This window comes from Pecten maximus, unplaced genomic scaffold, assembly GCF_902652985.1.
Source record: "Pecten maximus unplaced genomic scaffold, xPecMax1.1, whole genome shotgun sequence".
In the NCBI taxonomy this organism is placed as follows: domain Eukaryota; kingdom Metazoa; phylum Mollusca; class Bivalvia; order Pectinida; family Pectinidae; genus Pecten; species Pecten maximus.
The window spans coordinates 86,259-101,598 of NW_022982726.1; the positions used below are offsets into that span (position 1 = coordinate 86,259).

General features: G+C 36.5%; 1 protein-coding gene across 1 annotated transcript; it reads left to right on the forward strand.

The window, feature by feature from the left end:
* The first annotated feature begins 489 nt into the window (after positions 1–489).
* On the forward strand, positions 490–4,304 carry LOC117320844. The gene is made up of 4 exons (XM_033875328.1): positions 490–1,962; positions 2,273–3,099; positions 3,403–3,551; positions 3,901–4,304. The coding sequence occupies exons 1-4, from the start codon at positions 735–737 to the stop codon at positions 4,250–4,252; spliced, it is 2,556 nt and encodes an 851-aa protein (XP_033731219.1). The 5' UTR covers positions 490–734; the 3' UTR covers positions 4,253–4,304.
* The last annotated feature ends 11,036 nt before the right edge of the window (positions 4,305–15,340 follow it).

The window sequence follows — 15,340 nt, forward strand, 5'->3', positions numbered from 1 at the left end:
CTACAGTAGAAATAATATGTAAAGGGAGATCAAAGGTAGCCAGTATTATGAAACTCATGAGACGACTAACTTTACAAGCAGCTAAATACAATTTTGTCATCCATGCTAAACACATAGCTGGTACTAGGAATTGTATTGCTGATGCTCTTTCTCGTTGGCAGATGACCAGGTTCAGAGTTTTGGCACCACATGCAGACGTAGAAGCAACACCCTGCCTCCCTTTTCAGGAAATATTGTTGGATTGAAGTATGACTTCTCTCAGTGGTGGGACAATTCTCTAAGTAAGGCGACCTTGGCTACCTACAAGTCTGCTCTGTCATGTTTTTTTACTTTTTTAGCCATACAACGTTTAGTGGCACCGTGGCTTCCAGGAACTCTACCGGCCATTACCGAAGACATTCTGATGTTTTTTGTAACTTTTTGCCAAGAATCTCTGCACCTTCGTTTTGATACCATTAAACTATACTTAGCTGGTATACGTTTCAGGGACTTTCCTGCCTATATAAATGGTACCGAATATCGGCACCGTTCCCAATTAGAAAAAACAATAAAAATTCCCAATCCGGAAAAAAAAAATCCCAATCTTGCTGCCGATTTTCTCAAATCCGGATTTTATTACTTTCGTTTTGTTTGTTATAAATCACCGAAATCTGTATCGCTTGAGCGTTTGAATAAGAAAGGAACATAGTATTGTTATTTACAAGCGTTCAAATGATGTATCCGCTAGAAACAAAATGTCTCACAACGGGAAGTATTATGTGAGGAAGGTTCCGAAAAATAAGCCAAGTTCGACGCTTATATCAGCGTTTTTTTCAAAACGACAAAAACTTGATGTTAGTGTCGATGCACCAAGTAATGACGAGACAGAGTGCAAACCGACTGACGTCGGTGATAATAACATTAACAAATTGTGTGATGAAATAAAATCCGTTACTGGCGATAGCGACGGCGCAAATATCTGCAAACAAAGTGAAACAGTTTCAGTGGAAGTAGCTGTACAGACTCCAGTCGCTATGGTTGCCTCCACGACTACCACGCCACTTCAAAAGAAAGTTCAACTCAGGGAGACACGGGCCGAGATTGATTTTAAGCCAGCTCACAGTAACATAGATCGGCGGCGATTTGACATGAACAGATATACTGTCAACTATCCTTGGCTTTACCACACCTCGGAAAAAGGATACCTTTGTAAGTTGTGTGAATTAACATATGGCAGTAACTGTTCAGATTCAAGCTCTATGAGTGTGATAAGTGTTACGTCTCCATTTATCTCCCCAGGCCTTGAGACATTGGGTACACATCCATCTCGATTATTAGATAAGCATGCAAACAGTACCCCACATCTGAAGGCATCCAAAATAAATGCAGAAGTGAAAGTGAAAATTGGTTTGAAACAAAAAATGTCTGTACTGGAACAGTTGTCAATGAAAAATGAGTCTGATCTTAAAGCTGAAAAAGAAAGGAATGCAAGTGTGTTGAAAAAACTGTTTCAATCAATATACTTTATCATCAGGAAGAAATGGGCCCAAACAAATTTTGAAGATTTTGTGAGATTTGTTGCAAGTTTAGGTGTAGAGGATATTGCCAGGCATATTGAAATCGCACCACCACAGGCTACTTACCTATCAGTTAAAACTGCCACAGAATTAATTGAATTAATAGGGGAGAACATTGAGCAAAGCCTACTGGACTCTCTACGCAAAGCCCCATTTTACAGTTTGCTAGCTGATGAGAGCACCGACGAGGCCAACAAAACACAATTATCTGTGTTTTGCCGCTGGTACCATGAAAGTCACTCCAATTTCACAGACCACTTCATGGGTTTGGTTGAAGTTCAAAAGACAGACAGTGCCACCCTGATGGATGTCCTCCACGGTTTTCTCATAGCAAAAGGGATACCCATTGAAAAATGTCGGTTTGTTGCCTTTGATGGCACCAACTCGATGAGTGGCATTCGTACTGGTAAGTATACTATTCAATAAAAAATGAACTTGTAAAAATAATAACATGAGAAAGAGAAATAAAAACAACAACATTAGATTAAGTCAAAGATGAGCACTTTTAAGATTACTGCCTATATCCTCAAACTGTCTCCATGATCAAGTTAATAATTTATTATTATTAGTTACAGTGGGATTCACTCTGTCACTATGACTGTGTTGAAATATTAATTGATTATTTAAATTATATTGTAAATATTGTTAAATAGTATACATGCTCATTTATCAATATTTTTCTACATATCTGAAACATTTCATTTCCAATTTTGTAGGTCTTCAAAGACGATTTAGGAACTATGCACCAAAGAGCCTGTACATCAACTGTCGCTGTCATCGCCTTGCCCTCTGCCTTAAACATTTGATGAAAACATTTCCTTTACTTGTTGAGGTAGATGAGGCTTTACTTGCGATATGGAAATTGTTCAAGTACTCCCCGCAAAGGTTTGCTGTGCTGCAAGATGTTCAAGTTGTATATGGCATGGACAAGTTGATGTTGATCAGGGCTGCTACAACTAGGTGGTTGTCACATGGCAAAGCATGCGTAAGGTTTATTGAGAGGTACGAGTCGGTGCTTGATGCTCTGGACCAAATATACCAACAAAAACGTGAACCAGAGGTATTTGGATTGAGATCTATTCTTGTACAGAAAAATGTTGTTGCCATGATCTGCGTGTTGAGTGATGTGTTGAAACCACTGAACCATCTCAGCCTCTACCTCCAGAAAACAGATGTTGTACTGTGCAATGTGGAAGAGAAAGTGAAAGCAACAGTAACTGACCTGGAAGTCATTAAAGAGACTTATCTTGAATTTCAAGAGAACAATCAGATTGGGGATCAGTTATATGTCAGTCGTCTTTCAGAGTTGCTTCTCATCATCAATGAAAGAACTGATCTGCAAAGGCGTCACAGAGGTCACCTTGAGAACCTTGACATCAAAGCATTTATTAAAGATGTTGCTGTTCCATTTATAGACAGTTTGATTGGAGAAATCAATGATGCTTTCTACATGCACCCTGTGTTTGATGCTTTTCGGAAGGCTCTGGATCCTAGTATGATCGAAGCCAATGCCAGTGCTGTTGATCTTCAAAACCATGGAAAGGTACTATAAATATCAAGTAGGCCTATATTCACTCCAGTTATGCTCTAGAATTAGAAAGAATTGAACTTGTTGATTTTTTAAATCTTTATTTATTGGAGACCAACACAGTCCTTGTTCAATTTAAATACAATAACTGATCCTTCAATGATAGTTTTTGATTCATTATTAATATAATCATTAACAATAAGTCAGACATTCACAGCTGTTTTGACAAGTATTAAAATGTTAATCATAATTAAACGCAGTTACCTCGACTCATCCTAGACATTTTCTGTTTATTGACTTAAGTTTTTTTTACCTTAGGAGGCATTGACTGTACTTTGTGGACACTATGGGGAACCTGGAGAGGACATTTTCCAAGGTCATGTGACAAGATGTGAGAGGGATCTTGATCCAGATGCAACTGAAGCTGAATACTGTGCCTTCAAGCATCAAATCAAAATCATGAAAAGGTCAGTACTAATCGAATAGGAAAGTTAAAAAAATAAAAAAGATTAATAATTAAGTATAATCAACATCATTTCATTACAATAACTATTCATATGATAATAAATTTCCTGAACTACCAAAGACTTTACTGCTGAGTTTGATTAATAAAGACTATGAACCTGATCTTCACTAAAGGTTTATTAATCTGAAATAAAGTAGTTCTGTATTTGCTACATCACTTCAAAAATATTTTGTATAGGCTAATATAAAATTAATTTAATTAAATCATTTGTTCATTGACATGATCCATAATCATACATGTATTGCACATTGCAGAATTTTTGCAAAAATCATGAAATAATTTTTTTACAGAATGAAAGCCAGAAATCCACAGCCTTCCAATAGTAATGAGGGTGACCAGGTTAACAATCTGCTGTCAATGTTTTTAAAAGTCTCTGGGGATCCTGTACTCCAAGAATCTTTTCCAATGATGTGCAAGCTTCTGTACCTGGTGAACATTATTCCAGCATCAACGGCCTCAGTGGAGAGGAGCTTTAGCCAAATGGCTTTGCTAAAAACCCCAATGCGCAGCAGATTGAGTTGCAAGTCAATTAATGCAATAATGCGCATTAACATAGAGGGAGCCAGTACCCTGACGGAATATGAATTAGAACAACTTGTTCAAAACTTCAAACTTGCAAAAGATCGGCACTTGTCCCTGTAAAGTACATTGTACAAGTGTAATATCAGTGATTAAAACATCAAAACAGTATTAATTGGTGTTAAAGTTGTTTATTTTGTAATACAGAAAGTTTTACAAATTTTCCCAATTACCCCCTTTTACGACGTAATTTTCCCAATTTGATGATTTTTGGCGATTCCCAAAATACCCAGGAAAGTCCCTGCGTTTTCACTATGTTAAGCAGGGTCTTGGTGACCCTTTTGTCAATCTATTACGTTTGCCATACATGTTGCGAGCTATTAGAACTCAAGGTAATTTGAATGTAACTCAAAAACGCCTTCCTATTACTTTTCCAATCTTACAAAACCTATGTACTGCCCTCCATGCCGGTGTGTTTACACCTTTTTTAGACTTGATGTTATCGGTTGCATTTAAAACAGCATTTTATGGTTTTTTACGTTGTGGAGAAATTACTTGTAAATCTTTCACCGATAGTTTTGTGAAGCTTAGTGATGTTAAAGTGGAAAAGGATCAGTCAAAATTCCTTTTATTACTGAGACACTCGAAAACAGATCCCTTTGGTCAAGGTGTTAATATTGCAATTTTTGAAAATGAACCCCTGCGCCCTGTTGATACCATGTGTCGGTTTTTAACTTTGAGACATAGACAAGGTGCAAATTCCGATGCTCCTTTATTTCTAGAGAATGAAGTCAGTAACAAGCCTCTTTCTAGGTCTACGTTTTTGACTTACTTGAAAGAAGTTCTGAACAGATTAGGTTACAATGATAAATCTTTCAGTGGTCATTCCTTTAGGATAGGCGCATGTACCTCTGGAGCAGCTGCGGGAGTTGAAGGTCACATTCTTCAGGTCTTAGGTAGATGGAAGTCTGATTGCTTTAAGCGTTATATTCATACTCATCCATCCACCATTAAACAGGCACAAAATAAGTTGAATACTTGAATCAAAGTACTGGAAGTACTGTAAACGAACATTATTGTTTAATGCAAAATCAGTAATCTTCTAAGTTTAAAGTCGATAAATTTACTGATATTGGTTTAGGAATTAATTGCAAATTATTTGAAATGTTTGCAGCTGTTCTGATATGATTGAACACATGCATATTTCTGTAAGGTCCTGATTGAAATTGGAAGTTTATTGATCTATCTTGGATGGATGAAAATAAAATATGTCTTCTTTCTTTCGGGAAGCCATCATCAGTTATAATACAGCCAGGACTCTGTGACCTTATTGATGCCAACCTCTAATATGCACTAAATTTAGGCTAGTTCCATCGTTAGTTTAGCATATTTCAACTTAATATGATGAAACACACATAAAGAATTACTGAAAACCAAAACCAGAGCTGCTAATCAAGGCCCGAATTAAGAATGTATCCTATTGAAACTGTACTCAAGCATGTATGGTACTTAAAAACAAAAACACCTGACTCCTTTTGTTCAGGAATCATTTGATGTTAATAAATCTGTATATGAGAAGATAAACTTCTGGTATAATTACAGTATTGTACACAATGTGATAAAGAATAACAACCATATAAAGACTATCTTCATCAAATAATTCAGCAAACAGGAAAAGAAAACTTCAAGCTTCATTTTCAACTTCAAACTGATAAAGGTTACAGTCCATTCGATGGGATGACACATTCCCTATTTATTGTCCCTTTCCAATGTTGACCATCCAATCATAGTGAACCACACACAGTTCAGCAATGTAATTGCACAAATCACATCCTTTATGTGGAGAGAACAGTTTTCGGGGTGTTATAAGATTCCATAACTGTATGCAAATTTGTGAATCATTCCATATCTATATCTATATATATACCATTCGTGTATATATTTACACATATCAAAATTGGAATGACACAGGAGATTTGCAAGTTTAAGTTCACCATCAGTCATGGGAGGTTTACGTAAAATGTTATATTTACCGGGGTAATTAGTAATTTTGAATATATATTTATCAAGCTCTATTCTGTACTTTCTACCAGTGCTTATATTAGAGAATGGACACAATTATATGTTCTCCAATGTCAAAATTAATCATATGTAAAATATTAGGGGTTTATTTGACCGAGACGTATTTAAAATGTTTGTAATCATTCGCCATTCGAGGCGTGATTGCCGTCATATTTGAATTACCAAAATGGACCTGAAATCAGTATTTAAAAAAAAAGAATGATCCATGACTTGAATATTTCATAAAAATAATTTAATACATCGTTTATTCACTTCATTCAGATCTTCAGACACCGCATAATTTGTGAAGTCATATATAGAAATATATGAACCATTTTTGTTATTGATTTATAGTTCACACAAGTAAGCACTAGATGTAAGCAGTATGTATATGTACCGCTATCTACCGGCATGACTGAGTACAGTATACTACACTCGCTTTGTGGATATTGACAGTATAACATATATTAACATACTAATTCAATTTTAGAATTGTAACTGAAATCTTGTAACAGCATGGCACAAATAGTCATCTGAACATTTGTTGTATATTGAAAAAATATTTAAGGTAAATATTAACTCATTTGCTTGACTTAAATTTTCAGTTTATCAATTCATCGATTACTCTGTGTTTGAAGTATGGTGTAGTGAGAATTTCAAGTCTTGATTATGACTTGATGAAAATTCTAAATTAACAAATTATTAAAATGAATTTGTTTGAAAAATAACACAAGTTCCACAGCAATATTATATAGAGTATCAATCACAATATATCAGAAGTTATCAAACTACAGATAACAATTAACGAATGAATATCAAATTAAGTGAATATCACAAGTATTTTTGCATTTGTTTTTAGATAATCCGGATTTCCGTCTTTAAAAAAAATACCTAGTAGACGTAGTGCATAGTAAACGTAGCCATATAACAGCTGATTTTAATCAGATATAACTTAACATGAACTTAACACCGTCACAGAAGTTCGTCGCAATCGAAAATTTGGCCGTGAATTCGGTATTTTGCAAATTATTTCAAAATACTTTCAGGTAAAAGAAAACAAAAATTCTCGTAAAAATATCGATTTTGGGTCGACTATCGGCCATTTCGGTAATTCAACTCCAACGACAATCGGGCCGCGATTCGCAAATGAATAATTAATTTAAAATTCGGTCAAATAAACCTCTATTTTATATATGATACAATCAGGCATTGCAGAACATATATTTTGGTCAATCCTCTGAAAATAATGCCAATTTATATTATAATTAAGCCCGATTTTTCTTCGTTTCGGTATTTCCAAGTCTGCTTCACGTGTGGTCCGTTTCAGTAAATATTCTCGTCTTTGCCGAAATAAAAACAAGCTATATAATTGTTCATTTTAAACATGACAACAACTGCCAACCACACATATCTAAAAATGTTATTGTTGATATCATCTGAATATTGCCGTAGTTATTTGTCACTTCGATTGTAAACCCCATGCCAAAGTCATGGAAGAATCGACCAATCAAATTGGTTTAACGTTTGATTTCCGTAATCTTGCAGTTACCTCCCTTACAACAGTAAATACGTTCCAAGTATCGCCTACAACAAGCAATCCCGTGCACATAGCAAGATATTATCATTTGCATTTGATTTATTGGGTCATTTTCGTCAAAGGAAAATGGTATATGGAAATCGATGACAATTTTAACGCTATGACCAGTCACCCTGACCACAAATGCCACCTAATTGTAAGCCTATACATATGTACAGTTCTTTCTCGCAAACACGTACAGTAACTACAGTATAGTATGATACAATGTATCGTCTCGTATGCCGTCATTGATATATTTCTTTCTCTAAATTATAGAAATACACACCTAGTTGATAATGATGTAACATTCTAGAATATATATATTACACATTTAAGTAAATCGCGGACAAATTTGCAGACCTATGCTATAATGTCAGCCGTTTTGGAAAGAACACAGAAGAGCAAAACTTTCTAAACATCCGGAGACGAATGCGCCTGCGCAATATAGTTGTTTACATAAATATATTGACCTGGACCGGAGTTATTCGCAAAGTTCAGGTTCATTTAGTCTTCTCATTTCGCTAGCGTTATGCATTTCTCAAATCGTATGCATCTTGAAAACACCTACTGAATACATTTCAACCTTTTCGGTAAAACTACTACATAAAACGAAGATGTTTTTGCAAGTAAATCATTTGAAGCGTAAGGCAATGGGGGCAGCCATATTTCATTGAAACAGACAGTAGATGGCGTATTGGTGAATGTGGCTACCATATATGGTTATATTTCTCAGTCCAGTTCTTGATCACAATAACCGAACATTAATGTTCGTTTAAAAAGTACTAGTTAGGTACTGGTGTACAATCTACTACACTTCATGATCAGTGTATACGTATAGATTAATTCTGTGAATTGACTATATCCATACATTATTCTTGGGGGCTCTCACTCTGTTACATCTTTGTTTTATGTAACTTCCTTCGATTTGGACTTTAATTCGGGGAATTTTTTACCCCCATTCATTATGTATATATTAGGTAAAGTTGTTTTGTAGTTATCTTTTTTAAGCATTTAACAGGTTCAGTATATATATGTATATGTTAAGGTGTAGGTGGCTTAATTGAGGAGTTTGTCCAGCTAGTTTAAGTCTAGTCGGTGTAAAGCCTGTTGGGGGTCGCCCCGTAAATCACGTTCTTACCTAGACATTCTAGCTACTGACTCTTTACTCGAGATCACTCGAGGTTCTTGGGATTGCTTCAATTTCCTACTCTTAGCTCGAGATCGCTCGAGTCCCTGGGGATCGCCCCAATCTTGTCCCAAGCCACCAGCTTAGGGTCGCCTAAGCTCGGGGATCGCCCCACTCCTGTCTTAGTCGGTAAGCTTGGGATCGCTCAAGCTCGGGGATCACCCCACGACTTTGATTTCTTTAAATTTCTTATATTATCATTTAACAAGTATTTTGTTGTAAATAATGATGTTATATGTTAGCTCTTAGTGTATTGTAGTAATAACAGAGCAGCCCCTGAGAATGCCAAAAAATTTATTATTGTAAACCTGAACAAGTTGCAAGGTTTTGAACAATAAATTTTTGTGTACCTTTTATCAATTGTTTGTGTTGTGTATAAAACCAGTCTGGATTAGTCTAGACTAGTCTAGAATTGTCTTCACTAATCCAGATTAATCCATTGTATAAGTCTTGTAATATCCATAGATATCCGTGAGGATTTCTCTGGATTTTACAAGATTTAAGGAACAGGATATCTTGGAATATCCAGGGAAATCCAGACTTTCCTCATCTCTGTTGAGTCCAGACTAATCTCTGGATAACCCATGACGGTATTGGAACTGGAAATCTTGGAATATCCAGGAAAAAATCCAGACTCTCCACCCTGGATTTTTCCCTAGATATTCCTAGATATCCTGTTCCAATACCGTTGTGGGTTATCCAGGGAGTAAATCTTGTGAAATCCAGAGAAATCCTTACAGATATTCTATGGATATCACAAGACTTGGATTACTGTTGATTATCCGGGGATATCCTTGCATATTTTCGCAGGGTAAGGAGGCATGTGTTACATCAGGACTCATGCAGGTTAATGTATGTGTGCTGAGAGCTAATGCCACATGCTAGTTGCAGGCTAGTCGCGAGCTTGTCACTAGCTAGTCTCGAGCTTGTCACTAGCTAGTCGCGAGCTAGTTGCGAGCTAATTGGTAATAATCATCATGCAGTGTTTTAGTTCGCAAGCTAGTTTTAAGCGCGTAAAAAGGTTCCAAATACTTGCTAGTGACTAGGTAGTGAAAGCAGCGTGCGACTAGCTTGCTGCGAGCTATTTTGACGAGCAAGTAAATAGCTAGTTTTTTCTGTTTGGGGCTGGACATTTTAACAAAAATGGGGTTTACCTTAGTAGAATCCATGGCAGGGATAGCCCTATCGGGCAGCAAAAGCTTATTTGCAGAGCAGCAAGGGTGTCCTTCATGACGCAAGATATGGATACTGAGTCAGCAGAACCTTCGGGTTTTAATCTTCGTCAGGAGGTGGTCAGTGGATCAGGACCAGCAGCGGGAGACTCTGGGGAGCAGGACTTTGTCCATGCCATAATGGTACAGCTGAAAGAGGGCCAAGGAAACACAGCAGCCCCAACTAAGGACACCACCCCTTCGAAACAGAGATCTTGAACAGTTCAAGAACATCAAGAACTGTTCTTATCAAAATAATGTACCATGTTCTTGAACTTCAGTTCTTGAACAGGTTAAGAACTGCTTTAGTTCTAAGCATATCTAAGCATTATATTATCAGTGATCTGCAGAACTTTAAGATAGTGTAAACACATAAAAGTATTTTGAAATAGATATAAAGGTTAATTATTTATTTTGTATGTTTTTAACAATTATTTATTTTGTATGTTTTTAACTTTTATCTTTTTTTCTTTCCAGTGGCAGCCCAAGGCTGGAGGAGAGGGTGGACCAGCTTGAAAGAAAGGTGAAAGATTTGAGGTCCTCCCTTAAGCCTTTGAAAAGAAAGTTCGCAGAGCTTTCTTCTAGAAACAGTACTGCAGAGAATAGTTCCTCCGCCTCTGGCACTGAATTAGCCCAAACACCATCAACTTCAACCTCCACAACAATGACAGTTGACAGTCTTTTAAAGTCTGTTCAACATATTGGTTCTTAGGGCGAAAGGGAAATCAGCGAATGTGTAAGACGAGTTTCCTTAACTGTGTTTTCGAGACAGGACCTTTTTGTCTTGTTCAAGGACTGGAGAAAAACCTTTTTATTCACCTGGAACAGCAAGGCCCCCACTTGACGCGGAGAAACTGAAACTGGTGGAGCAGGTCCTGCTTGTGAAATGCTCCATCAGCAGGGAGACAATCAAAAAGATGTTTGACAATCTTGTAAAAACGGAAAGGCGATCAAGTAAAACTTCACAGTGAATAATACAGTTGACAAACACTAGTTTACAGTGCCTTGGTCTGTCTGCAGATCATTTAATACTTTCTTCTTTCATTTTTGTCCGGACTTTTCTTCTCATACCCTTTTCAATGGATCCTTATGAGACTTATGTTTTGTAGTTCCGCTTCTCTAACGGAAATGGATCCTTATGAGACTGATCATGTTTTGTAGTTCCACTTCTCTATGAGACTTATCATGTTTTGTAGTTCCGCTTCTCTAACGGAAATGGATCCTTATGAGACTGATCATGTTTTGTAGTTCCACTTCTCTATGAGACTTATCATGTTTTGTAGTTCCGCTTCTCTAACGGAAATGGATCCTTATGAGGCTTATCATGTTTTGTAGTTCCGCTTCTCTAACGGAAATGGATCCTTATGAGACTGATCATGTTTTGTAGTTCCGCTTCTCTAACGGCTTTTCAATTGTTTGGATTATATAATACAACTTTTTGGAGAGATTTCCACGTGAATTTTTGAGTATGTTGTTTTTTGTTCCAATGTGGGTTTTTTTAATGTATTTCTGTTCTGTCAAATGAGTCTTCCATACATCATGTTTGAATTGATCATAAATGATGCATTTGGCATGTAGATGCAACATCTACATTGCATCTTCTAATTACTTTGTATATCAGAGCTTCAGGTGATTTTGCATTTACTAGGGTCATTACCAATGCAAGAAACCCCACGACGCGCCCCACAACAAGAAACCCCACAACAAACATCGCAACAAGAAACTCCACAACAAGCTCCACAACAAGAAGAACCGGATTCGGAAACTCCAAAACTGCCACCAACAGTAGAAGAATTGATGAAATCGGCCATAAATACTTCGAATTCGAATGTGATGGAAGTAACTCGCAAAATGGCCCTGGCATGTTTCACTAGAGACGAACTTATCAATTGTTCAAGGACGGGCAAAAGATCTGCCCAGAGTGGCGAGGCGGCACTGAGTCGCCCAGCACTTAATTTTGAAAAGTTTGACATTTTGACCAGGGCAGTCGCTGAAAAAACTGGACTTCAGAGCCAGCAGTTTTTCAAAAAGAAAATGGAAAGGAGAAAAAACAAACAATGAACTCATTCACTCATTGAAATGGATCTTTTTCCTCACTTCCATTTTCTGGAGATTTTCAAACTTGGGTCATATTAAAAGATTGTGTGCTTGCCCATTAAAGGGCAATTCATTTTGAATTTAATTTCGTGATTTAAGCTGTATTTTTGTTTACTTGTATTAAAACTGGCCCGGTATGTATGTTAATGTTTACATTTTTCTGAACTTCATTTTCTTATTTAAAATTTATTGTTTTTTACCCGACATTAATTTTGGTGTCAGTGTAAATATTAGACTTAATTTCAGTAAACAATTTATAAATAGTTTGTTCGTGAAAAATTCCCAAATCGTTTATAAACTAATCATGAATTGTTCGTGAACTATTCATGAATTGTTCATGAACTATTTCATGAACTATTCGTGAACTATTCATGATTTGTTCGTGAACTGTTCATGAATTGTTCGTGCATTGTTCATGAATACTTTAGTTCATGAACTAGACTTCATGAACTCGGATGTTCCATTTAACGTTCATGAACAATTCATGAATAGTTCATGAACAGTTCATGAAGTTAGTTCAAGAACAGTTCATGAATAGTTCATGAACTGTTCATCAAATTCTTAATGGGGTACTGACGTCAGAATAGGTTTTGGTGACGTAGTTGTGCCCTCACAAGACTCAGGTATAATATCAAGGGCTGAAACATCGGTGAAAAATTACTCATATCTGCCAGCGGTGACGTCAGGGTATTCTGGTGATGCAGGACAAGCATTAATTTTGTAACCTATTCAAGTTATCAATTTAAAACATTGTGCTCAGATAGAAATTGGACAGAAACTATTAGATTAAGTTCAGTTTATTTCAAATATTTTCTGAGCAAATCTGTAAAAATTGTCAAAACTGTTAAAATTTAGCATTTATTTGAATTGTAACTTGTATAAGTTACAAAATATTTTTTGATAGAAGATTTTGTAACTTGTATAAGTTACAAATAAAATCCTAAATTTAATAGATTTTGTAACTTGTATAAGTTACAAATAAAATCCTAAATTTAATAGTTTTGACAATTTGTACAGACTTGCTGAGAGAATATTTGTAATCAACTGAACTTAATCTAATAGTTTGTGTACAATTTCTATCTGAGCACAATGTCTGATTTTTTTTTTGAAAAGGTTACAAAATTATTGAAATACTTAAACATAATTTATTGAAGTTATAAAGTTTTGTAACTTAAATAAGTTACACCGCTGACTGCTTAAGGTCTATGACCATTGTTTTCTGTGACCAACTGTTGATCCGACAATAAACCAATCCCCTCCTCCCTAGGGTTGTGATAGTTTTAATATATGTGTAACTAGACTTTAACTCATTTGCTTTTCTTTTTTATTATTAGTCTGCTGAATGCAATGCTTCGAGGCCGTCCCCAAAGAAACAGGTATTTAAAATAAGCTGAAAATGAAATATCAATGCAAAAACAACTAGAATTTTTGTGATTGCACAGCAAGTTCTGCTGAACATTTATGCCATGGGTTGAATTCGTAGTTGTCTATTTAGTTACATAAATTGCCAAATTTGAACGAAATCGGACAATGTTGAAATTTTGTTTCCATGCAACGAAATTCGTACGGTTATACCAAATTTCAACAAAATCGGATGATTAGCAAAAACGTTACAGCTATAACAAGTTTCAGCTAAAAAAAAACTTTTCCTCCACCATGTCAAACTGCTATGTCTGTAAATGACTGATCTTGTGTTGATCAGGCAATAAACAAATCTTCCTCGATGATTTCGGTCATGCCCAAGACTTGAAATTGGCAATATGTTCCCAAAACAGCATTAAACAAGAGGCCCAATGGGCCTGTATCGCTCACCTGGCTCTACAGCAACTTTGAAGTTGATTGAGTTCATTTCTACAGATACTATGCTGATTATCATAGTAAGCTAGGTTTATTCATACTAATAAATTTTCTAGTCCTTCATTCCAGCATTTTATTGGCCTAATATCTGGTCAAGGAGGCTCTTGGCTATCGCAAAATTATTGTTTACAGATTTAAGCCGATTTCACCCCTGTGATCTTAAATGTAGGTCAAGGGTCATTCATTTGAACAAACTTTGTAGCCCTTCACCCCAGCATGCTACAGGCCCAATATCAAGTCCCTGGGCCTCTTGGTTATTGAGAAGAAGTCGTTTGAAGATTATAGCTTATTTGACCCATGTGACCTTGAATGAAGGTCAAGGTCATTTATTTGAACAAACTTAGTAGCCCTTCAACCCAGCATGCTACAGGCCCAATATCAAGTCCCTGGGCCTCTTGGTTATTGAGAAGAAGTCGTTTGAAGATTATAGCCTATTTGACCCATGTGACCTTGAATGAAGGTCAACATCATTTATTTGAACAAACTTTGTAGCCCTTCACTCCAGCATGCTACAGGTCCAATATCAAGTCCCTGGGTCTCTTGGTTATTGCGAAGAAGTTGTTTGAAGATTATAGCCTATTTGACCCATGTGACCTTTAATGAAGGTCAAGGTCATTTATTTGAACAAACTTTGTAGCCCTTCACCCAAGCATGCTACAGGACCAATATCAAGTCACTGGGCCTCTTGGTTATTGAGAAGAAGTTGTTTGAAGATTATAGCCTATTTGACCAATGTGACCTTGAATGAAGGTCAAGGTCATTTATTTGAACAAACTTTGTAGCCCTTCACCCTAGCATGCTACAGGCCCAGTATCAAGTCACTGGGCCTCTTGGTTATTGAGAAGAAGTCGTTTGAAGATTATAGCCTATTTGACCAATGTGACCTTGAATGAATGTCAAGGTCATTTATTTTAACAAACTTTGTAGCCCTTCACCCCAGCATGCTACAGGCCCAATATCAAGTCCCTGGGCCTCTTGGTTATTGAGAAGAAGTCGTTTGAAGATTATAGCCTATTTGACCCATGTGACCTTGAATGAAGGTCAAGGTCATTTATTTGAACAAACTTTGTAGCCCTTCACCCCAGCATGCTACAGGCCCAATATCAAGTCCCTGGGCCTCTTGGTTATTGAGAAGAAGTCGTTTGAAGATTATAGCCTATTTGACCCATGTGACCTTGAATGAAGGTCAAGGTCATTTATTTGAACAAACTTTGTAGCCCTTC

Bases quoted from the DNA above. Each gene is read 5' to 3' on its own strand.
- LOC117320844 (XM_033875328.1), top strand. From the start codon at position 735: ATGTCTCACAACGGGAAGTATTATGTGAGGAAGGTTCCGAAAAATAAG. The intron at 1,963-2,272 runs GTAAGTATACTA...CCAATTTTGTAG, and splicing joins GATGAGTGGCATTCGTACTG to GTCTTCAAAGACGATTTAGG. The intron at 3,100-3,402 runs GTACTATAAATA...TTTTTACCTTAG, and splicing joins ATCTTCAAAACCATGGAAAG to GAGGCATTGACTGTACTTTG.